We start from the raw sequence: 26155 nt of genomic DNA, 5'->3' as shown, positions 1-26155 counted from the left end.
CCTTTTAAATAACTCAATTGATTTTCATTCCAGCAGCCAACTGAAAACTTGATTTGAGATACTGGAATTTTCACATTTTTTTTTTAAATGTCATGAAGCAATTATCCAATTTGAAGCACACAAGATTGGAGAGCTGGAGAAATAGAGGGTTGAAGCCAAATGAGTTTCCTACTGGAGTGAAGTAGAAAAATTTCCTGATATCATTTGCAATTTCTGTCTCCATACGTTGTCCATGTGATTCCTCACTGTCACCTCCTGCTGCCTCATGGCCCCAAGGAAGAAAAGACTCCAATGAGAGAACTGGAGAACCTTCCCGCTGTGTGCCATCTAGCACAGGGCTCTTCTCAGCTTTTCCAAACCACCCTCTCTCCCACTCACTTCTCTGCAGAAACAGCAAGAACGATCATGTGGGACTCCAGACACACGGAAGGACAAATACCAATATAAAAAGAGACGGTGCTGTCTGAAGACAGATAAGATCTAAATAAGGGCTGGCAACAGGAAAAACAACAGCTCAACAGTTTCTTAAAAATGCCAAAGGCCTGCAGAACAGCTTCCACATTTTAGAATACCTGTTGGTAAAACCACATTTGCGTGTGACTACGTATGCATGAGCTCCAAGAGTGAGGCATTTGGCAAGATCTTTATGCAGCTCCAACTGGATGTGCGAGTTTAAAAATATAGAAACAGGGACATCTGGGTGGCTCAGTTGGTTAAGCGGCTGCCTTCGGCTCAGGTCATGATCCCAGGGTTTGGGATCAAGTCCTACATTGGGCTCCTTACTCAGCAGGGAGCCTGCTTCTCTCTCTGCCTGCACGTGCCACTCTGCCTGCTTGTGCTCTCCCTCTCTGACAAATACATACATAAAATCTTTTAAAAAAAAATACAGAAACAACATATGGCAAACCAAACACTGAAGGAGACTTACATTTTCCAATCCATCCTCCTCCAACCTACCAAAAAGAAGAAAAAAACAGTTACACCATCTAAAGTGAATCACGCAGAGAATTTGTTAAATTAGAAAAACAGGCATCTACCTCTTTAAGAGTATTGGAGGGCTAGATCACAATGGATGAAAAGAAGACAGCTCTACAAGAGCCCACCAGCCTCCAGGACTGTGTGTTGTTCATCTTCTCAGGGTAGAAACACAAAGTAACACAAGGTAGTAGAAATGCGTATGGCAGAAAAGCATGACTGAGGTCTGAGACCAAGGTTTCGTACTAATTCTTCTACTTACTAGTTGTGTGACCTTCACCAATTTATGTGAATTCCCTAAATCCAGATTTCCCCTTATGTAAAATAATGAGACAACTCTTCATGAGATAACCATCAAGGTGAAATAATACAAAATAGTAAACCTGTCAAGCACACCGCAGGTGGAAAAGAACACATCCCTCTAGAAAGGTCTAGAGAATAAAAAAATAAAAAGGAAAGAAAAATAAAAGTAGGACTTGACTGAATGAACTACATACAGTCATTTTAATAAAGTGTCTTTTGTAGAGAAAAGGCAAATGACCAAATATATTAATTGCTGCACAGAAACATCAGTTTTTTTCCTAGAGAATCCCCAGAAGAGAATGAATCTCTCATTAAAAAAAAAAAATCTTGTCGTCAATCTTCAAGCACAACTACACTGTGCCAGAATTTATCATGAGAATTCCACATGAACAGGCCAACAGAAAATGTATGCAGAGACACGACACATGCTCAGGCTCTAAGTCAAGTAAGGCCTTTTTCACCCTTTTCCTCTATATGAATATGCCCACAACTTTTACAGTAGACCCATTAGCCCTGATGCTGTCAGAGCAGACAAATCAACAGTGGTTTTGGTAACAGACAAGAGAGAGACCCTATTTTACCACATTTGGGGAATGAAGCCTCAAGCTGTAAGCTCCTTCCAGGCCGTGGAAGCAGGAGCTCCAACTGAACCAAACGGTCTCGATCCTACACTCTAGATACCTCTCAGAATGTTGCAAACAAAGTGGCAAAATTTATTTTCAAGGTTTCAGTTGGAATATCACAGATGTTTCTTACTGTATTTTAGCAATCATGCACACCAAATGTTCCTCACTAAAAATGTTCACAACATAGTAAAAGAACAACATACAAAACTTCATCTACAAAATGACCCTGTTGTCTCCGTAGGTTTGGCTGTGTGTTTAAGATGCAGATATAAGGAAAAAAAAGATTGTTCATATAAGAGGCACACAAAGCCTAGAAATACTAACAGTAGTTATCTCTGGATAACAGTAGTTATCTCTGGATAGGGGTAATGCTGACGATCTTTATTTTCTTCTCTACACTTTCCAGTTTATTTTTTCTACAAAGGCATGTATGATTTTTGTCCACAAAATTAATAACTAATGTAAATGTAAAACATAAAAAGTGTATGAAATTCCTTAATGATGTAAAAGACAGGTAGGCCAAATTCTGGGCCCCAGATGGATTAATATTGGTAAATTTGCAAAGGTCTTATATAAAGTTCTTTCTGCCTCTAATTTTCCACAATTACATTCAACAGCTGTGATTAAGGAAGTGGGGGCACACTCTTCTACTTAGACATGTGCAGACTGTTTTTTTAAATAGCTTTTTATTCAAATGTATCTGATTAATACAGTATTCACTTCAAACTAAGCCAGGTTATTTTGCTACCAAGATATATTTTCGGATGTCCTAGTATTCTTCATAGAACAGGTTCATTATTACCACAAAGAATCAAATAAGAGTTGGGGGCAAGGATCTAAAATATAATAGTCCCAGGAAAAAAAAAAAAGAGAGATCACACCCAAATGAGGAATCAAAGATGTATTAACTGGCATAAAGAGATCTAAAAGGACTTTGTGGAGTAAAAACTAGATCTAGCAGATGTGTACTTTTTGATTTTACAATGAACATTTAAAGCTCTACAGCAAGGAAAAATGGTAATGTTTATTTTTAAAGTTAAAATAGTAAGTTATGTTTACTCATGTATCACACCCAGACTAAATTTCTGCTATAGCTATATAATAGTTAAAATTGAAGTGTGACTGGTTTTTCTGTTTTGTTTTGTTGTAAAGATTTTATTTATTTATTGACAGAGCGAAAGAGCAGAAGCAAGGGGGAGCAGCAGAGGGAGAGGGAGAAGCAGGCTCCCTACTGAGCAGAGAGTCTGATGCGGGGTTCGAACCCAGAACCTTGAGATCATGACCTGAGCCAAAGGCAGACACTTCCTGACTGAGTCAACCAGGCGCCCCTGAAGTCTGACTGTTATGTACTAGATCCAATGCCAAGATTTTAAAAACATGATTTTGGGGCCCTAGTGACTCAGTCAGCCAAGTATCTGACTCGGTTTCAGCTCAGGTCATGATCTCTGGATCATGGGATCAAACCCTGTGCTAGGCTCCATGCTCAGGGTGGAGTCTGCTTTAGATTCTCTCTCCCGCTCCTCCCACTTGCACTCTCTCTCTCTCTCAAATAAATAAATAAATCTTTTTAAAAATTAAAAATATGATTTCTAGTTGTCACCACAAAAACCCAAGAAAACTGACACTCAGGGACATTAATTTGCACAATATTCCAGTGAGCCAGCAATTATCAAAGAACTCAAAACCCAGCCTTGCTGACACTAAACCCAACTCTGTATCCTTCTACTTCCACATCCAAGTTCCCAAACCAAATAAAACTTTCTCCATTTCAGCAAAGACATCAAACCAGCCATGTTTTCATTTGATAAGATTAGAAATGAAGAAATAAGGAAAAACAATGTATGAAGTTGCTGTTACTTCTTCTGAAAAGGAAATTCATCAACATGTGTTCCTTAGTCAACCGTGATAATAAAAAATACACAAGTGATACCAACCCATACAGATGTTTACAAATCTGAGCAACTGGAAAACACTAATGTTTAGATCATTTTTCACATATAATTACACAAGTATTGCTCTGAGAGAAAGCAGGAAGGTGCAGAATACCTCAAACAAGCTACCGTTTTCCTCACAGCTCTCATGGCAAAGCCAAAGGACCAGGGGGGCCACGTAATCCGGCTTCAGAGCTTCCACGAGATCTGAAAGACCAAAAAAAGGTTATAAACAAGAATGTCTACGTACATAATCAATGATTGTGCTTTCTGAAAATTCCTTCCTTTTACATTATAGGTAACTCAGAGACTTGCTAAATAAGTAAGAACAAAATTTGATCTATATAATCAGTCAGCCTAACATTCAAAACTTCGGGAAGAACTGTTGTATCCCAATGGAGACATTCCAGAAGCTCCCTCAAGCTTCTAACTTAGAAGGTAATAGACACACCTTGAATACAAGTTAGAGTCGCCTAGGCAGTAACTAGATAGAGCAAAACTCTATCTAACATGAGGAACTGAAGTACCATTCATTTCCAAAACAATTTCACCCTCTCAGCAATTCAGCCAGTAGCTAGGAAACTACAAAACAACACTGACAACTATAATGGCAGTAAGATAATGATATGATATGCAACTGATTACTGATGAGTAACAAAATGGAAGAAGTATCTTCCCACTGCATACTCTTCTGCGAGCAACTTGACAGAGTAGAAAGGAACTGGCATACCTTGGAGATATTGTGGGTTTGGTTCAAGACCACCACAATAAAGCAAATATCCCAAAAAAGCTAGGCAAGTGAATTTTTTGGCTCCCCACTGTATACAATAGTTATGTTTATGCTATCTTATAATTAAAGGGTATGATAGCATTATGCCTAAAACAACAATGTACACATCTTAATTTTAAAATACTTTATTGCTAAAAAATGCAAACCAGCATGTGAGCTTTCAGTGAGTTACAATGTTTTAGGTAGAGGATGGTCTTGCCTCCATGTAGATGGCTGCTGACTGATGAGGGTAGTGGTTGCTGAAGGCTGGGGTGGCTGTGGCAATTTCTTTCTTTCTTTCCTTTTTTTTTTTTTTTTTTTTAAAGATTTTATTTATTTATTTGACAGAGAGAGAGACTGTGAGAGAGGGAACACAAGCGGGGGAGTGGGAGAGAGAGAAGCAGGCCTCCAAAGGAGCAGGGAGCCCAATGCAGGACTCGATCCTGGGATCCCAGGATCATGACCAAGCTGAATGCAGACGCTTAACAGCCAAGCCACCCAGGCGCCCCAACAATTTCTTAAAATAAGACAATGCAGTATGCCCCATTGCTTGATTCTTCTTCTTTTTCTTTTTTTTAAGATTTTTTTTATTTATTTGACAGAGAGAGAATGAGAGAGGGAATACAAGCAGGGGGAGTGGGAGAGGGAGAAGCAGGCTTCCCACTGAGCAGGGAGCCCGATGCAGGGCTCAATCCCAGGACCCCTGGAATCATGACCTGAGCTGAAGGTAGACGCCTAATGACTGAGCCACCCAGGCACCCCACTTGACTCTTCTTTTTACAAACAATTTCTCTGTAACATGCAGTGCTATTTGACAGCATTTTATCCACACCAGGACTTCTTTCAATATTGGAGCCAAGCTCTCCAATCCTGCCGCTGCCTATCAACTTGGGCTACGTATGTTCTAAATCCTTTGTTGTCATTTCAACAGTCTTCACACAATCTTCCCCAAGAGCAGATTCCATCTCAAGAAACCACTTTCTCCACTCAACCCTAAGAAGCAACATCTCATCCATCCAAATTTTATCACAAGATGGTAGCAATTCAGTCCCATCTTCAGGGTCCACTTCTAATGTTAGTTCTCTCACTGTTTCCACCACATCTGCAGTGACTTTTTCCCTGGAAGTCTAGGACCCTTCCAAATCATCCGTGATCGTGGGAATCAACTTCCTCCAAACTCTTTTGAATGTTGATATTTTAACCTCCTCCCACAAATCACGAACATTCTTAATGGCATCTAGATGATGAATCCTCTACAGAAAGTTTTTAATTTATTTTTCCCAGATCCATTAGAGGAATCACCATCTATGGCAGCTTTAGCCTACAAAATGTATTTCTTCATTAATAAGACTTGAAAGTTCAAAGGACTCCTTGATCCATGGGCTGCAGAATGGATGACGTTAGCAGGCCTGAAAACAACCCTCATCTCCTCTATCTCCACCAGAGCTCCTGGGTGAGCAGGTGCATTGTTAAAGAGCAGTAATACTCTGAAAGGGATCATTTCTTCTGAGTACTGGGTCTCAAGGGTGGGCTTCAAATATTCAATATTTAAGTTCATGAATATTAAAATATTTAATATTAAATTTCTTAAATATTAAAATTTTCAATAAACCATACTGCAAACAGATGAGTTGTTTTCAAGGCTTTCTTGTTCCATTTATAAAACCCAGGCAGTGCAGATGTTGCTTATTCTTCAGGGCCCTGGGATCTTCAGAATGGTAAATGAGCACTGGCTTCAGTATAGTCCCCAGCTGCATTAGAACCTACCAGAGTCTTTGAAGCCAGGCACAGACTTCTCTGCTCTACCTATGAAGATCCTACAGGGCATCTTCTACCAATAGAAGGTTGTCATGTCTGCATTAAAAATATTTTGCTTACTGTAACAACCTTCGTGAATTATCTTACCAGATCTTCTGAATAATTTGCTCCAACGTCTATAACAGCACTTAGTGTCACACCTTGCATTTTCACCAGGAAGATGCTAATTAAAGCACTTTCCCTGCCTAGTCCACCAAGCTGTTCCAAGGTTCAAGTGAGATATGATTTGTTAATATACATCATAATCTTTAAAAAATCAAATAAATGCACGTTTTAATTGTGAAATGAAAAAACAGAAATTTAGGTTAAAATGTAACAAAGATGACATTTACAGTCCCTGTAAATTAAAGAGCAGCTCCAAAAACTTTTCACTATATAGCCTCTAAAACAGTTCTTAAGTATGAAAAAAATCCAATGGCACACTTTTCTCTGTTCCCTATTATACAAAGGTAGACGCCAAATATCTCAAATTACATGAAAAAGCAAATTCTTAACTGATATACCATTCATCTCAATACACAGCATTCCTCTCATTTCGCTTATGTATCAACTGACAAAATCGGAAATCAGAGGATTAAAGATTCACGTGGTTTATACTGAATGTAATAACAACAACAAAAAAATGAATCTATGAAAACCAACTGAGCATACATTACCTTAGATGAGAAAAAAGAAGAAAAGAATAAAAGCCACAGAACAAAAATACTTCTGCCTTGCATCTTATTTCACAAATTATCACTAAAAATGTTAAGTAAATATTTTGCTTTCCAGTTCTCCAAACATATCCCAAATTTACTAGTTAGCTCACATCTTATTAAACTCAATTTTATAACCAAAAAACAAGTGTTAAGGGTTAAGTGAAATTCCTGAGAACTACCAGAGCTAATACATACAAAGTTATGTGAAAACAGTCCAAGGTTGGCTGTGTCTCCTGTTTTCCAGCAGTGCCAAAGAAAAATCCTCTCTGAAGAAAACACCATTTCATAATGCAGAATAAACAAAGATTAAGATGAGACAAAGAGCTCATGATTACAAATCACCAAGAATACATGAAGGAAAACCACCATAAGTGACAATCAAAAGAAATAAAGATTTAAACTACAGTGAGATAGAGATGTTGGAATTTAAAATATATCATATATGAAAGCTAATTCAAAAAGTAAAGAATACAATCACAAGAGTAAGCAACCATGAAGAAACTATCAGGAGTAAATGGGTAGAATAGATCTGGAAGTGGGGGATGGGAAGGAATACTGAAAGGAAAAAACTTTTTAAATATGTTAAATAGTAAATTAGACAGAGATGAGGAGTGAATTAGTGAAATGAAAGACATATTTTATGAAATATTCAGAATTCAATGTAAGAGATGAGAACATAGAAATATTAAAGTTACGAAAAATTAAAGAGAAGTTAAAAAAAGAAAAAGGACACAATTAGGTCTAACATACATCTAATTGACATAGAGAAAGAAAGAAGACAGCGGAGGAATAACACTTCAAAAAATGAAGGCTAACATTTTTCTGGAACTTATAAAACTAAACAAAAATATAAGCCACAGATCAAGAACATGCTAGACAGATAAAAAGAAATGCATGCCCAGATACATCAAGGAAAGAATACAACACAAAAGAGGAAGACACGATCTTAAAAGCACCAGAGAGAAGAATAAATCATCTATTTTAAAAAATGACAATTCAACAACTATTGGAAGCAGGAAAAAATAGAATAGACTCATCAAAAAGGTTGAGAGAAAATAACTATCAAACTAGAATTGTGACCCCAGAAAAATTTTAAAAATGAAAATGAAATACATACATTTAAGATAAACAAAACTAAGAGAATATACAAAAAAATGGGACTGAAGGAACTTCTAAAGGACATATTCTAAGGAGATGGAAAATGACCCAAAGAGATGGTAAAAGATATAAAAAATGGTAAATGTATGTAAATCCAAACAGATATTTTCCATATAAAATAATAACTGTGATGGGGCACCTGGGTAGCTCAGTCAGTTAAGAATCTGCCTTCAGCTCAGGTCATGATCTTAGGATCCTGGGATCAAGCCCCATATAAGGCTCCCTGCTTAGCGGGGAGTCTGTTCTCTCTCTTCCTCTGTCCCTCTCCCTGATTTGGGCACATGCTCTCTCTCTCTAATAAATAAATAAAATATTTTTAAAATAATAACCATGATATCTAATTAATAAAGAGTTTAAAAAAGAAAACTATAATCATGGGAACTAATAACACATAAGTCATACGGTAGAGGACTAGGTTTAATGTGTTCTTGAATCCTTACACTGTTCAGAACAGGAGTTAAAACATCATCTAAAGTAACCATAAAAAGGGAAGAAACATACATCCAGTAATCTGTTGGACATCAGCCTTAGCAATATTTTTATGGATATGTTTCCTCAGGCAAGGGAAACAAATACAAAAATAAACTATTAGAACTACACCAACATAAAACGTTTTTGTACAACAAAGGAAACCATGAATAAAACAAAAAGGCAATCTAGTGAATGAGAGAAGATATGTACAGATGAGGTATCCAGTAAGGGGTTAATGCCCAAAATATATAAAGAACTTATACAACTCAGCACCAAAAAAACCCACAAAAAACAAAAAACAAATAATCAAATTAAAAGTGGGCAGAGGACCTGAAAAGACATTTTTCCAAGGAAGACATACAGATGGCCAATAGACACATGAAAAGATGCTCAACATCACTAATCATCAGGGAACTACAAATCAAAACACAATGATGTATCACCTCAGGTCAGAGAGAAATGGCTAGTATCAAAAAGACAAGAAATAACAAGTGATGGTGAGGATGTGGAGAAAAAGGAACCCTCGTGCACTGCTGGCAGGAATGTAAACTGGTGCACTACTGTGGAAGACGGTATGGAGGTTCCTCAAAAAATTAAAATAGAAATGCTACATGATCCAGTAATTCCACTACTGGGTATTTAACCAAAGAAAACAAAAACACTAATTCAAAAAGACATATGCACCCCTATGTTTAAGTGTTATTTACCTCAGCCCAGATATGGAAGCTATCTAAGCGTCCATTAAGAAATGAATGGTTAAAGAATCTGTGGTACATATCTACAATGGAATATTACTCAGCCACAAAAAAGAAAGAGATCCTGCCATTTATGACAATATGAAAAGACCTAGAATGTATTATACTAAGTGAAATAAGTCAGACAGAGAAAGATAAATACCATATGATTTTACTCACATGTAGAATCAAAAATGCAACCAACCAACCAACAAAAATCAGAAACAGACTCAAAAACAACAGAAAAAAACTGGTCATTGCCAGAGGGGAGGAGTGAGGGAAGATGGGCAAAATAGGAAAAGAGGATAAAGAGGTACAGTTATAAAAATAAATAAGTCACAGAGAAGAAAAGTAGACCATGGGAGTATAGTCAATAATATTATAATTAATATTCTATAATGACAGATGGAAAATATACTTTTATCATGATGAGTACTGCGTAATGTAGAGAACTATAGAATCACTATGTGGTACACTTGGAACTATTAGAACACTATATTCAACTATACTTTAGTAATAAATTTTTTAAAGTAGAGAAATAGAGTATGTACATTTTCAGAGAAAAGAGCAAATAAATGAAGTTTTAAAACAATCTCTAGTAATCAAAAAAATACAAGAAATAACAGATGCGTGGAAAAAATATTATAACACAACACAAAATGGTAAAAAAAATTCAAATTTATCAATGGTACAATAAATGTAAATAAACTACATTCATCAGTTAAAAAAGACACAGCCAGATTTGATTTTTTATATGCTCAGGCAATTCACAAAAGAAATGTCTACAACAGAGATATAGAAAGACTGAAAGTAAAAATTAAAAAGAAAAGAAATACCAGGAAAATACCTACCCATAAAAAATACCTACTTTAACATTAGACAGAAAAGACTTAAAAAAAAAAATTAGGGATAGTAGAGGGCATAAGACAATAAACAACAAGTCAGTTAACAAGAAAGATTTAATAATTCTCAACACAGAAACAACTGATAAAACAGCCTCAAAAATTACAAGTTAAAAATTGCCAGACATACAGCAAGAAACTACTATGTGTTTATATATTATTTCCAAAGCACAAAAACCAATATATCTTTATCAATAATTGAAAAGTTGAGCTTAAAAATATCCAATAAATATAAAGAATATTTCAAAAATACAATTACCAGGCTTGCTATGCTATAAAGAGCTCTGCTACTACAAACTAGAAGATATTCTTTCTTTTCAAGAACACAATGAACATTCACAAAAATTGATCATATATTAGCCTATTAAGGATAGCCCAAGAAATTTCAAAAACCACTATTACAAAGACCATATTTTCAGGCTACATAGATATTAAGTTTGAAACCAGTAACAAAAATCTTAAATCCCAATTTATTTGAAAATTAAAAATATGTTCCACATACGTGGGAAAATATATTTGCAAAATACATGCCTACAAAATAGCAGAATAAGAATTCCTACATATTAATAAGAAAAAGACAATAATTCAATAGTAAAATGGCCCAAAAAACTTGTCCTAGCACTTCATACAAGAATATGTCTGGCCAGTGAGTAGGCATATTAATAAAGCATGAGGCTATTAGCAATCAGGGAAATGGAAATTAGTAACACAAAGAGATACCATTTTATACTCAGTAGATTGGGATATACTGACAATGCCAAGATCTGGACAAGACTAAGGTGCAGGAAAAGGGTTAATTCAACAGGCCTGAGTTGCTCATACTCTGCAGACTCCCAAGAAAGGTCGGTCTTCAGAACTGGCCCTTGGCCAGTTCCTAGGAGATCAGCTCTGAGGTTTCTGACTAATGAGAGTATGCCTGAATCTTTGGGCCATATTGAACTAGTTTGATCAGTTTATGCCAATAATGTGACTTATGAGGAAGCCTATTTCTGCTCCATGGGGCTGGAGTCTAAGTGGCCAAGGTAAGTCACACAGGAGCTTCATGCTGACATGACTGACCTCCAATAAAAAGCCTGAACACCAACGCTCAGGCGAACTTCCCTGGTTGGCAACATTTACACCTTTCTTCAAACATCACTGCTGCAAGAATAAGGTACCTTCTGGACATGTAGAAGCTTGGAGCTGATTTCTCCTGAAAGACACCGCATGTGTCTTTCCCCTTTGCAGATTTTAATCTGTATCCTTTCGCTGTAAAAACCATAACTGTGAGCTTAACAGCTTTGTCTGAGTTCTATAACTTCCCTAGAGAATCAAGCCTGAGCGTAATCTTAGAGACCCTAACCCAAGCAGAGATCTGTGAGAACTCTATAATCTCTTGTGGATGTTAAACTGGTTGAACCCATGTGAAAATAACTTAGCATTAGCTTAAGTTCAGCATTTGCATATTCTGCAACTCAGCAATTTTCCTTTTAGGTACACACCCCAGAAAAATTCTTGGCTCATGTGATGCAGGACATATGTAAAAGAACGGCAACACTGTTCAAAAAAAGCAAATAAATTATAAACAATTAAGATGGCCATTAATAAGAACTAGATAAATTCACACTGTGGGCTATTAAAGAGCAGTAAAAATGAATGACCTACAGCTGTACGTATAATAAATTAGTATCAAAAATTTAACACTGCATGGGAAAAAAGAGGAATCCACAAAAGAAAAATAGATTATGTTACAATATCGTGAGAATCAAAAACAAGCAAGCCAAACGATAAAGTACTTAGCCATGTATTTATTAGTCTTTCAATAAAGGATAAGGGAAAGAAAACCACACATTTTCCTTTTCTCTTTTTTAAGATTTTATTTATTTATTTGACAGGCAGAGATCACAAGTACTCAGAGAGGCAGGCAGAGAGAGAGGAGGAAGCAGGCTCCCTGCTGAGCAGAGAGCCCGATGCAGGGCTCCATCCCAGGACCCCGGGATCATGACCTGAGCCGAAGGCAGAGGCTTTAACCCACTGAGCCACCAGGCGCCCCAAACCACACATTTTCTTTCAGTGTTACCTCTTGGGGGAGTTAAGGGCGTAAGGATGAAGAGATAAAAGATAGATGCAAGTTATCTATGATGCTCTAGTTTGGGGGTGAGAGCTAATCTTCAAATGACCACAATGATCCCCATCTCCTCTTATTCACCCCTTTTTTGTAGTTCCCTCCCACAGTGTACCACAGCTGGTCTGTATGACAAGTAGGAGAGGAGAGAAGTGATAGTATATCACTTCTAAAATTAAGTTGTGAAAGATACCGCAACTTCTGTCTTGGAGGCTGTTACTCTCTTTTTCAAATTATTAGCTCTGAGGGGCGCCTGGGTGGCTCAGTTGTTAAGCCTCTGCCTTCAGCTAGGGTCATGACCTCAGGGTCCTGGGATCGAGCCCCGCATCAGGCTCTCTGCTCAGCAGGAAGCCTGCTTCTCCCTCTCCCTCTCCCACTCCCCCTGCTTGTGTTCCGTCTCTCACTGTGTCCCTCTCCGTCAGATAAATAAATTAAAAATCTTAAAAAAAAAAGTATTAGCTCTTGGGGAAGCCAGCTGCCATATAGCAAGAGCAGTCCTATAGAGAAGCCACAGCTGAGAAACTGAGGCCTCAAGAGAACAGCTAGTAAAGAACGGAGGCCACTCATGCTTGGAAGCAGATCCTCCAGACCAGCCATGCTTTCCTATTACTGGAGTCCCATCAAACATCTTCATCAAAACCTCACCAGAGACCCACAACTTCCCAGTTAAGCCACTCCAGATTCCTGACCCCAGAAACTGTGGGAGATAATAAATGTCTGTTGTCTTAATCTGCTAAGTGTTGGAATAATTTATTACACAACAATAAATAATACGCTTGGAAAGGTATTCATGGATATTTACTTATGACTTTTATTTCATGTAAAAAACACATAAGTTATATGGATTACTTTGATTTATCAAATATATCTCAAAGGGGGGAAATGAAGTTGCAAATGTCTCCATACATTAATTGTAACAGCAGGTTCTTTAACAAATGATTCTTTTGATAGCCTGTAAATGGGTATTCAAGAGGAAGAAAAGAAAAACTCTGGGGCAAAGTCAATTTTCAGCTTTCTTAAACTATAAAAGAGTAAATAAAAATCAAAATTAAAAAACAGCAAAAATTTGCAATCTGAAGGATCTTTTAAAAACAATCTACAAGGGGCGCCTGAGTGGCTCAATGGGTTAAATCCTCTGCCTTCGGCTCAGGTCATGATCCCTGGATCAAGCCCCACATCGGGCTCTCTGCTCCATAGGGAGCCTGCTTCCTCCTCTCTCTCTGCCTGCCTCTCTGCCTACTTATGATCTCTGTCTGTCAAATAAATAAATACAATCTTAAAAAAAAAAAAAAACCACACAATCTACAACAACTCTCTTACTTTACAGAAAGCAAAGCAGGTTCAGAAACATTATTAGTTGTCTAAAGTAGATCTCATTTTTCCAAACTTCTTTTACGAGAATATGGTGGGCATAAAGGACACTACCTTAAACATTTACCTAACATCTCTAGAGGTAGAGAATTGTTCAAATAAATGGAAGCTACATTCTCAATAAAAAAAAAAAAAAATTTAAATCCCAAAGTTTTCAGTATTTTCTTGAAAACCTACTGCTTCCCAAAGAGTGTACAACCCATGGCAAAAAAACGACAAGGTAGAAATCTAGCAAAAGAATGAACACAAAATTTCAAAGTGTTTATCTCTTGGTATGAAGCAGAGGGGTAGAACAGAGGGTACAAAGTCAGAGTGCCAAGTTATCAGTAAGGCTCCAATGCCAGGGGTAAGTAGCAAGTTCATGACAATCCATTATATCTTTATGCTTTTCTTCCTCCCAGTAACATTGTGAAGTATTAAACAGTAACAATGTCTTGCATATATATATATATATATATATATATAGTATTCTACTTAAAAGGAGAAGAAATGAATTGTAACTGCCTTTCATATAATTTGTTTTTTTAACATGATATGAATATGAAAATATAGAGCTTTTAAAAATAAGGGATTTTTAGAAATGGCCTTGATGACAAGGAAAAAAAAATGAGATCTCTGGTTCAAATAGTTTTTCTGCATTAAAGCAAACTGGTCAGGTACAACAGCTCTTAGCAAAGGCCGGCAAATATATACTTGGTATTATAAATCCAAGTTCTAAAATGAATATTAGCTCAAATGCGAAAAGTAAAAAGTACTACAAACAAGTATTTGTTCCGTGAAAAAGATAATATTAAAATAATTCTAGTCATAAATTTTTTTAAAGATTTTACTTATTTATTTGAGAGAGAGAGAGGGCTGAATGGCAGAGGGAGAAGCAGACTCCCTGCTGAGGAGGGAGCCCAACATGAGACTCAATCCAGGACTCCAAGATCATGACCTGTGCCAAAGGCAGATGCTTAACCAACTGAGCCACCCAGGAGGCCCTCCACTCATAAACTGTACTGCACCATTTCAGAGAAACAACTTTAAAAATATTATGAAGATTTTCCTTTTAGCAATGTTAAAAACCAGAAATATTTAAAAACCATATGGTTGGGGCACCTTGGTGGCTCAAATGGTTAAGCGTCCACCTTTGGCTCAGGTCATGATTTCCAGGTCCTGGGATTAAGCCTGGCTTCAGGCTCCCAGCTCAGCAGGGATTCTGCTTCTCCCTCTTCTTCTGCCTTTCTCCCTGCTTATGCTCTCTCTGTCTCTATCTCTCAAATGAATAAAATCTTTAAAAAACAACAACAACATATTTTTCCACTACTCAAGTATTCTGTGTATTGTATAACAGTATAAGCACAGGCTCTCAATCATACACTTACATTTTACATTCTGAAAGAACAAAGTTGGAAGACTCACATTACCTGACTTCAAGACTTACTATATAACTAGATTAGTCAAAACCATTGGTAAAAGGACAGGCCCAGAGATCAGTGGAACAGAACACATTATTCAGAAACAAACCACACCTATGTGGTCAACTGATTTTCTACAAATGGGCAAAGACAACCCAAACCAAGAATGAGTACTAGTTTATAGGACAAATGAACTAGTTCCTTCAACAAATAAATGGCTCATCTTTAAAGAAGAAACTAGTGTATTAAATAATATAAGAACTCTAGTAACAAAATGCCTGTGGACTTTATCTGGATCCCTGTGGAATAAGGCAACACAAAAAAAGATACCTTTTCATAAACTATAATGTTAATTTGGTATTAGGTGAAGTTAATGTGTACAGCCAAAAGCTAGAAGCAACTAAGATGTTTCTCATTCAGTGAATCAATAAATAAATTGTGGCCCCCTCCAGACCAGGGAATGTTATTCAATGATAAAGAGAAACGAACCTCAGTCCTACCCAACATCTGGGAAGAGAGGAGGATGAAGAGGTGAAGCAGGGTGGATTTTCAGGGCAGTGAAACGACTCTATACAAATTCTGTACATGACAGTGGATACAGAACATTGTATTTGTGAAAACCCACGCAACTATACAATACACAGAATGAGCCCTAATGGAAACTATGAACTTTGATTAACAATAATGGATCAATACTGGTTCATCAGTTATAACAAACGTAGGGCACTAATGCAAGATGTTAATAAGAGGGAAAACTATCTTTACCATTCTGCCCAATTTTTCCATAAACCTAAAACACAGATCTAAAAAATAGTCTATTAGTTTTAAAAAATAATTATCACTATAAAATGGTCAAAATGCTATTACTTCATTCCATTAAAAAAAAAAAAGATATATATATGTATTTATGTGTACCTACACAGAGAAAAAGAATGAAAGTATACTTCTGTGTGGCAGAACTGTGGTTCATTTAAAATTTTTTTCCTTTGTGCTTTTCTAAAGTTTCCATGAACACAATGATACATAATGCTTTTTGAAAAGGTAAGATAAATAACTTTTTAAACTATTCAGAAAATTAAATACTTCTGCAAAGCTCACTCCACATAGATTTGTGGCTACGAGCAGTGAAAAATCTAAGCTACTTACCTTCAGGCATAATGTTTTGGGTCATCCGTGATCCAGCAGCAGGGGCAATAGTGTTACAATGAATGTTGTTTTTCTGGCCTTCAATTGCAAGGGTATTTGAAAGGCCCAGAAGACCCAGCTTTGCAGCACTATAATTAGCCTGGCCGAAGTTGCCATATATTCCTGAAGCTGAGGCAGTCATGATAATCCTAAAAGGAAGATCAATCTCTCAAAATCTCTTTTCCATATTTTGATAACACAGCAACTCTAAGCCTTTTATTTTCTTTTTCTGTACTATTACACCCATCAAAGGAAATTCTGTATACTGTCATCAGGTTCCTACAGTCATGATTCATATATGCAAAATAATATTAATAATAGAAGTAATCTCTCAAAATTCAACTACAAGATTTAACTGTTTTAAAAAGAATCCCCGATCAAGACCAAATGAATTCAAGTATAAGAATCTATATTCATTACCTACTGAAAACAGCAATAAATACCTATAAACATAAAATAAAGTGAAAGTCTGTAAGTTAAGGTTATGGTAAGAAACATGAGAAAAATCAGTTCTAATGCTTTAGTTTTCATTACTTTGCCCCTCTCTTTCTGGATAATATTAAATGCCTCATATCAAAACAATGCCACCTCCAAAATGTGAGCCCATCTCACCCTATTTAGTAGACCAAGTAAAATAATTTGGATCATTTATTTTCAGAAACCGAGAATCAGGAGAAGCTAGAACTGTCCAACAGGAACAGGTATCACAAACAATTTTCTCTAGTAAATGTGTGTGAAATCTAGGTTAACAGGAAAGAGCCAGCCAGAGTCCACGGAGCCACCTTGTGGCTCTGCCATGTTCCTAGTCACTCACACAGACACAGACACAGTCCTACAGCTCCCAAACAGTTTCTAAAGACCAACTCATGTCGGACCAGTACCAGCGAGCTAAACACAGCACACCTCTCTCCTCAGCTGGTCAGTGGACACAGTATCACTATACTTTGGTTAGAGAATGAAGTACAGTTGAATCCTCACCATTTGTATACTGCTAGACTATCAAAATGAAAAGTGGGAGGTGAAAAGAAATATAAAGTTGGCTGGCTCAGCTAAACCTTGACCAAATGACACCAATTTAATGAGAGGGTACATGCCAAGAGTATAAGTCTGCTTATGTCTGAAGAGATCTTCTTCAATGCCAAAGCACTTACCTTTCCCTGTTCACAAGGACCCATGCACTGCATTCCCGACCCCCACCCCCGAGAGTCACACACAACTCTACCTGCCAAACTTCTGTTTCTTCATATAATCCCAAGCTGCCCGGGTGACTTGGAACGAGCCTCGCAAATGGACTCTGTGGATTATATCTAAAACAGTAAATTAATTTTCTTAGATACTTTGTCAAAAAATTAGAAAGGCATGTTTCAGAATCAACATAAGCAATGATTTATTTATACAAAGATGTTTATTTTATACCAGCATTCAAGATCAACTACTGTCATATTGCTCCCTAAGTAAGCATTTTTGCTTGTGTCCCAAGTATGCAACGAATCAACAGTTCATACCCATTCTCCCTACAATTTATGATAAAATTACTATAATCCCTGTATACATCTAAATACAATGCCATCTTTAATTTATGCTCACTTCCTATAAAAATCTACAAATTCAAACATCCAAGAATTTTACACATATAACTGGGACCAATACAAACATTAGTTAAAGTGTAATGTGTACAACTGTTGAATCACAATGCTGTGCACATGGAAAATAATAAAACATTGTATGTCAACTATACTCCAATAATGAAAATTTTAACAAAACAAATAAATTTTTTAAAAAGCATAAGCATAACCTACACAGTTCACTATCCAAAAATGTTTGCCAATTGCTATTTCCCTGTACCCATATTTTTACCAGGGTAAACTGCAAATGAGTTGGGGCAGAAGGGATCAGAAAATGGAGGAAGAGAGGGAGAAAGGTCACTGGGGAGAGAGAGAGGCCCATCTGTTCTTAGACATGTCCATCTAATGAACAGACAACTTGGGGAATGATTCAGATAGACAACTCTAGATTTAATTTTACTCTTCTAATTATCAAGTTTTGGGTTGTTTTTTTTTTTTTTTTTTTTAAGATTCTATTTATTTGTCAGAGAGAGAACACAAGAAGGGGGAACAGTAGGCCCAGGGAGAAGCAGGCTCCCTGCTAAGCAGGGAGCCTGAGGTGGGACTCGGTCCCAGGACCCTGAGATCATTACCCAAGCCATAGGCTGATGCTTACCCAACTGAGCCACCCAAGTGTCCCTAATTATCAAGTTTTTAACCACCCTTAAAACTTTGATACTATTTATTTATTTTTGTTTCAGCCTGAAACCTCAACAAATGTTTCCATGGGTATATTAGAAGAATAATGTAAAAGTGACAAAAGGAACTTAAAAAAAGAAAAAGAAAAAAAAAGGGAAGGGTCGCCAAGGGGTTAGGAGTGGCGAGCTTAGGATGAACCGAGAGGAGGAAAGGGCCCACTGTCGCCCCCAACCCAGAGCAGAAAAGAAATCAACAACATAAGCCCCTTTGGTCAACAAATCCTATCTTTCTCAGCTTCTTCCTTTACCCAGTGGTTAAATCGGAAAGAGGAAATTAAAAGTCCTTCTTTGCTTAATTCTCAATCACAAAGATGCTTTGCTTCTTCCCAAAGAACTGGGGCATGCACCCCAGAAGCACGCTTCAACGACAGTGATATAATTTACCTTAGTTTGTGTGCCTCCTGCACTTCCAGCCCCCAGTTTGTTTTAGTTCTGATGGCCAATGAAAAGTCAAGGCACAAAGGGCACCTGGATGGATCAGTCAGGTAAGTGTCTGCCTTCGGCTCACATCATGATGCCAGGGTCCTAGGACCAAGCCCAGCATCGGGCTCCCCACTCAGCGGGGAGTCTGCTTCTTCCTCTCCCTTTGCCCCTCCCCCCCCAATTGTGCTCTTTCTCTTTCTCTCAAATAAATAAAATCTTAAAAAAAGAAGAAAAGAAAGGTATGAAGAACAAACAGAAAAAAAAAGTGATTTGTTATTTAAACCCAATCTTTCCAATGTGCCATTCCTAATGGGATTTTCCCCTACTCACTAGAAGCTTCAAAATTACATCTAGGACCCCACCCCCCACCTCCAGTTCTCAGATCTTGAACATTTTCAGGGCCCCAGACTCCCTCCCATATCCTGCTCTTGTTCTTGAAATAAGATTCACACCAGTAGCCAAGCATGTGGAAGACAAGTTAATACAGCTGGAAAAAGCTAACAACTTCTCAAGAAGAAAAAAAGGAAAACGAATGAAAGACACAAAATCTTTCTGCCAAATGACTTAAAAAGTTTTCATTTATCAAATGTTCAAAAGAAAATAGGTAACTTCCAACTGCTGTGGTCATTTTCAGTTGTAAAGCTTATTCATCATGTTCATCATCCACATTAGCAAAAGTAAAAGTAGGTAGGAGCAGGTTTTTCCTTACATGTATAAATGTCTCAAATATTAAAACGCTAAATGGATAGGTATGCTCCACAGAGACAAATGTTACAAACAACTTACCCCAGTCTTCATCACTTATTCTACCAAAAGAATTGTCCCTCAGAATTCTAAAAACAATGATATTACATAGGTTAGGGGGAGGAAGAGTATCCACTTTTTAATAAAATCAAAAACTTCGCATGCACATTATTCTCGAAATGAAAAAATAAATACTCACCCAGCATTGTTGACCACAATATCTACAATATAAAAAAAATCCAAGTCACAAACATAAAAACAAGTGTATTAATTTGCAACGGCTTACAGCTCGTATTTCTTTCAAAATTGGGCTTTTTCTCCCCACATGGAAAAGTAAATAATAATAGTAGCAGAAGAGTGCTATCAAAACAGAATTTTATACCTATAGTACAACAAAACAAAACAAAAAACAAAGAAAAAACCTGATTCACAAGTATCTCACCATGTCAGAGCTTTCCTCTCAAACTTTCATATGTAAATGTTTCCACCTCCACCTTCTGCCAAAATTCTATCAGCTTACAGAATTAATTGTTGCCCAACTCTTAGGTTCTTAGCAGTCAATGGTAACCACAAGTCATCCTCATTTAACCTCAAGATCCACTCAGAACAGTAAAAGTTTAAAAGATTTTTGCCACTCAAGAGTCGAAATTCCAAAAAGGAAACAATTAGAGTTAGAAACTGATGGCCTATCTTAATACATAATTGCATTCTCATTATTTAAAAAAAAAAAAAAAAAAAAGGAATCACTTTTTAAGGCTGAACCATCATCTTGGGGCTGTTCTCACCCTGTTAACTTCACATCTTTGTGGCCTCTATCCCTCTGTCAAATTGTACGTGAACAAACCCCTTAAGCTCAACCCAACATAACAAGAAAAACAAATCTACTAAACCAAAAAAAAGAAAAAAAGAAAAAAAGGCAGAGGGAGCACATCTGAATTACAAAAATTAATGTTTTCCAGAATGTAAAGATGCTGGGCTTTTCCATAGTTTCCACATTGAGGGAATGTTTCCCTGAAGTAATTCAATAACCTTTTACTAAAAATTTAAAAAAACTTAAAAAAAAATTTTTTTTTACTAAGAATGTGTGGAACTAAACCAGGAAGATTGTCTAGAGAGGGACAAACTCAGTGACACATTTGAAACCCTTCTCAAAGATTTTTATTACATATACTTCATCTTAGTTAATTCACAAAGCATTGAATCCTTATGATCCAAATCATAATTATCTAAAAGATTCCATAGGGTCCTCTATTGCCAAATGTTTATTTTATAAACACATTTGGGGTAGAATTCAGTTTTCACAAATAAGAAACTGAGAAAATGCTCATAACTTTTTAGGAGTTTTTAAATCCAAAAAACTATGAAACAAACTCAACACATTTTTGCATTAAAAAATGCCACCTGGAGCCTATTGGGAAATAAGGTAGGGTGTGTAAAATAATTAATTTATAAAAGCAATTGAAAAACTTAGCTATATAAATAACTACAGATAAATAAATAAAACCTTGGTTATAAAGAGAAGGAATTTTTTATAAACAAAAGAAAAACCGAAAAATTTGATTAAGAAGGTAGAAGCTGCTCTGTTAGTACATTAATACAAAGAAACATCACCTATTCTTCCAAAAGCTTCTAGTGCTGCCCTCACAATCTTCTTTCCCGCTTCCACTGAATCTGGAGGAAAGGAAAATTGGCATAAAACATCAGTACTATCCCTCTCAAATAACTCCCAAATTCTGGATCAGAGCGCATGACAGACACTATTCACTCAACAGAATTCATTTCCCCAAAAACAAATATATATTGCAGGCACGTAACAAATTAAAATACGGATGATCTAATGTTACAAAGGAAATGCAGTCCCTAAAACAATTCTTTAACCTACCAAAAAGAAAAAAAAAAAAAAAAATGGAGGGGGGAATAAAAACATTTTTGGCCAATACTATCTAAAACAACACTGTCTCATACAAATTTCTATGAGGATGGAAATGTCTTATTTCTGTAGTAATACTGTAGCCACTATCCACATGTGGCTACTGAGCCCTTGAAATGTGGCTAGTATGACAAACAAAGTGAGTATTTAATTGTTTAAACTGTATCTAATTTTCAACAGTCACAGAGGCACTCCCTCTACAAGATGCAAATCAGAATTGAGAAGGGAGGCCGTGGGTACATGTTTAATTTGAAAAAGCAGGCTCAAAGCTCAATAACTACATATGGAAACAAACCTACTACTTGTACATCACTAAGTACAAAAAGCAAAGCTCAACAAAATAGAGTGGCTTTCTTCTTTTCTGCTCATCAGCCTAGGGAGAGAGCTCACGTCCCCAGAGTTGTGTGTCAAATGGCCAGGTTTCAACATCCCACTGTCTCTCTCTCTATTCTCTGCAATCCCTGTGGAGGAGCCAGGAAATATATTCCCTTCCCTGAGATCCACAGAGATCTGCCAAAAGAGGCACCCAGCTCAAGAACGGAGAAGTAGGAGAAGCCTGCATATGCAGGCAAATCTTGGGAGCAGTGTACGGATGAGAGACCTTTGATTGGTGAGAACCTGACAAGGCCATCCACAGTTTTCCTCACATGCAGGTGCCCAGCCCTTGCCATGGTTATGTAAGCCTCTAATTCTTTGTGTGAAAACCCTCCACACTTGGAGATCTGCAGGGCCTTGTTTTCCCACCTGCATCCTGACTGATTGATACTGGTTGTATACCAGCACTGCGGGAAGAGGCAAGGGAAAGAGTCTGGAATTTTTCTCACTATAAAATAGATTTTTTTAAACTCCAGAATTAAAAAAAAAAAAAAAAAAGTTGAAAACATTTTTGTAGATCCTCAGTGGGAAAAGAAGACACTAAAATATCTGTCTCATTATTCCATAGAACACTTAAAACAAATCATATCCTATTTCCCTTCCTTTAAAATTTCAAAATCAAGAGACTGGCAATCTAATTTTACCTCTGGCTAATAAAAACAATCTAATTTACAGAAAAGTCAATAAGCACTCGCTTTTTAAAGTAAATCTGTTCGAGAAGGCTCCTTACAGATACTATTAGAGTCAATACATCAAATGCTGTTTTCCTGGTGGCTTTAATGCCTAACTTTGACTCTTACGTTTTTATAAAGGAAAGAAAGTCACATATAGCAATGATTACTTGTGCAAAATGGAACTCAGTGTTTGGATACCAGAAAGGAGGCATTTTTCTTCCTATGCTATATTACTACACGAATTTTTCTAAAACAATTCTTAAAAGAAGAATCTAATAACATTCTGTAGAAATAACCTAAAACCTTTTAGCTAAAACGGGTCTTTCAAAACAAAAGCATATTCCTATCCACATCATTAATAATTTACTGCTTATTAATAAAAATGTTAAATAAACAATATGCTGAAAGTTAAGACTCGTGAAATAATCTACATCGAAGGTTTTTAAAAGCCTCATATCTTATATAAAATAGATAGCCAAACAGATGTGGCTGACTCAGAGAAAATCTAATCTCATAATCACACTGGAATGATGAAACATTTGCTCAATGATTATTAATGTGAGCAACAGCGTGAACTGAAGATAAAGGCAAAAAACAGCATGGCACTTTCAAATATCATACCATAGTTGGCCACGGCTTTTCCACCTTTACGTCTTATTTCTTCAACAACCTTGTTAGCAGCGGCTAAGGAGCCTTCACTCAATCCCTTCATGTCCCCTCCTAAGTCATTCACTGCAATGCAAAAACAAACAAGAACTCATTTTTAAACCTCAAAATACGAACTGGAAATAAAACGCCACTTTGAGTGTATCTCTTCTGTTACCTCCTCCATTCCTTCCCACTCTACCCCTGTCCTCTGTAACATGCCAAGAGATAACATACTTTCAACCATGCTTCTTTGTTTCTAGGAGAGAGATAAAGCAGCAAAAATATTTAAACGCAGGTTCAGCTCATGAGATTTTAAACTTTGCAATGCTTTTCCTTTTTTGAAAAGAACATGATTCAACCCCTTTGAGCAAAAAAGAATACTCATAAAACATACTCTATCAGGGTCTACCATGAAAGAAGTAAACATTTGTTAAAAGAGATCAGAAACATATACAGAAGTCATAGGTGTTCAGCCTCTAATTGGTATCATGACTCCACTGTTTGGTGTTTAACAACTGACCATACTCACCGCATAAGATCTCACTGTATCCAACTGTACAAACACTGATCGAGCATTTACTATTTGTAAGGAAACTGTACTACTGAGGCGCCTGGGTGGCTCAGTGGGTTAAAGCCTCTGCCTACACCTCAGGTCATGATCCCAGCGTCCTGGGATCGAGCCCCGAATCAGGCTCTCTGCTCAGCAGGGAGCCTGCTTCCTCCTCTCTCTCTCTCTCTCTCTCTCTCTCTGCTTGCCTCTCTGCCTACTTGTGATCTCTGTCAAGTAAATAAATAAAATCTTTAAAAAAAAAAGGAAACTGTACTACAGAGGGACACTAAAATGTAGGAGGATGGCACTGGTCCTTAAAGGCTTTCTCATCTACTGAACATTGAGTATGGGTTGGCTAGAGTAATACAAAATTTGCAACAAGTACATAAAGATCAACAGAACTAAATAATGGGGACAAATAAAGTTAGTGTACGTCACAATTTAAGGTAAAATTTACAAAATAACATGCTAAAACTACTAAGAAGATCCACAGATCAATTCCAAATAACTTGAAAAAAAAATTAAATAAAAACGCTTCAGATAAATAATTTACATTGCAAAATGAACTTTTTTTTAAGATTTTATTTATTTACTTGAGAGAGATCACAAGTAGGCAGAGAGGCAGGCAGAAAGAGAGGAGGAAGCAGGCTCCCCGCTGAGCAGAGAGCCTGATGGGGCTAGATCCCAGGACCCTGAGATCATGGCCTGAGCCGAAGGCAGAGGCTTAGCCCACTGAGCCACCCAGGCACCTGCAAAATGAACATTTTGTAATAACATAATTACAATATTGTAATTACATAATCAATAAATGGCAGGGTAATATACTAAAATTTAAAGCCTTTTAATATTACCAAACTGATGGTTGCCACATCTGGGGTAAAAAACAAGATTTTTTTTTCCTTTAAAGAATGTCTCTCTCTCTCTCTTTTTATTCAGGTGTTGGCTGGATGGGGTTGGGTGGTTAAAGATAAGGGAATGAGGCAGGGAAAAAGCCAACGCCAAACCACACTGAAAATCAGCTAAGTCAAATGTGTTTTCACGTAACTTTTTTAAGGAAAAGGGTTTTTCAGAAGGTGGACTGGAATATATTTTTCTACCAGTGTAGTCTTATCGTCTTACTGCAAATAAAAACTGGTATGAAGACACAAAGTAATGGAAAGAGGCTTACATTATTGCTCAAGAGATGAAAAAAGATTCTCAACACTAAACTCTTAATTTTTCATTTCTATGCAATTACTCAAATGACAGGAAACCACCAGTAAAAAATAGCAGGAGTTTAATATTCACAGCTAACAGTCTTGTAAGAGCCTTTTTAACTAAGTAAGGCAAAGTTCAAAAGCAAATTGGCAAACGGGATATTTGGAAAGAATTACTCCATTGTGCAATGGAACACTACCCTCAAGTGGAAATTGTTCAAAGTGCAACCAAACAGGTAAGCACTGAAGCTCGTGTAAATAACTACCTGAAATCGGAGCCACACAGCTAAACAGCCTCAGAACAGACTTACTCAAGACAAGGCTCCACATCGGAGTGCACTCAGTGAACACTGACCCCATGCATCATGCCACTGTCACCAGACCTAAATCTCAGGGTGAAAGCCTGGGAGAGCAACAATGGGAAAAGATCGTTTAGCAATTACATGCAAAGAGAAACCTGCCCGTACTATGTGACACTGTTACCATTAAACGGATGGCTAAAATTCTAAGGAATAATAATAATAAACAGGGTTTTAAAATACCATTTGTACCTCATACTGGTATATGTATACTTGACATTTTCAAAGTACCACTGGGTACACTGCAGCCTTTGATCTCCACAGAGGTTTTTGTTTTTTTTTTTTTTAAGATTTTATGTATTTACTTGACAGAGAGAGAGATCACAAGCAGGCAGAAAGGCAGACAGAGAGAGAGAGAGAGAGGAGGAAGCAGGTTCCCTGCTGAACAGAGAGCCCGATGCGGGGCTCGATCCCAGGACCCTGAGATCACGACCCAAGCCAAAGGCAGAGGCTTAACCTGAGGCTTAACCTTAACCACTGAACCACCCAGGCGCCCCTCCACAGAGCTT

The 26155-nt window shown here is 37.1% G+C and overlaps 1 protein-coding gene across 1 annotated transcript in view; it reads right to left on the bottom strand.

The window, feature by feature from the left end:
* The window catches only part of HSD17B4 (hydroxysteroid 17-beta dehydrogenase 4), an 81228-nt gene that overhangs the window by 43115 nt on the left and 11958 nt on the right, over window positions 1-26155 (bottom strand). The window contains exons 3-10 of the mRNA XM_032845611.1: window positions 23515-23625; window positions 21526-21585; window positions 20114-20135; window positions 19957-20003; window positions 17668-17752; window positions 16407-16594; window positions 3951-4042; window positions 929-953 (exon numbers count right to left, since the gene is read on the bottom strand). Of these exons, the coding sequence (XP_032701502.1) occupies window positions 929-953; window positions 3951-4042; window positions 16407-16594; window positions 17668-17752; window positions 19957-20003; window positions 20114-20135; window positions 21526-21585; window positions 23515-23625 (630 nt within the window). The remainder of the gene's footprint in view (window positions 1-928; window positions 954-3950; window positions 4043-16406; window positions 16595-17667; window positions 17753-19956; window positions 20004-20113; window positions 20136-21525; window positions 21586-23514; window positions 23626-26155) is intronic.

The sequence above is a fragment of the Lontra canadensis genome, unplaced genomic scaffold (assembly GCF_010015895.1).
Source record: "Lontra canadensis isolate GAN:19392208 unplaced genomic scaffold, GSC_riverotter_1.0 scaffold167, whole genome shotgun sequence".
NCBI lineage: Eukaryota > Metazoa > Chordata > Mammalia > Carnivora > Mustelidae > Lontra > Lontra canadensis.
This window is presented reverse-complemented; position numbering and strand designations above follow the sequence as displayed.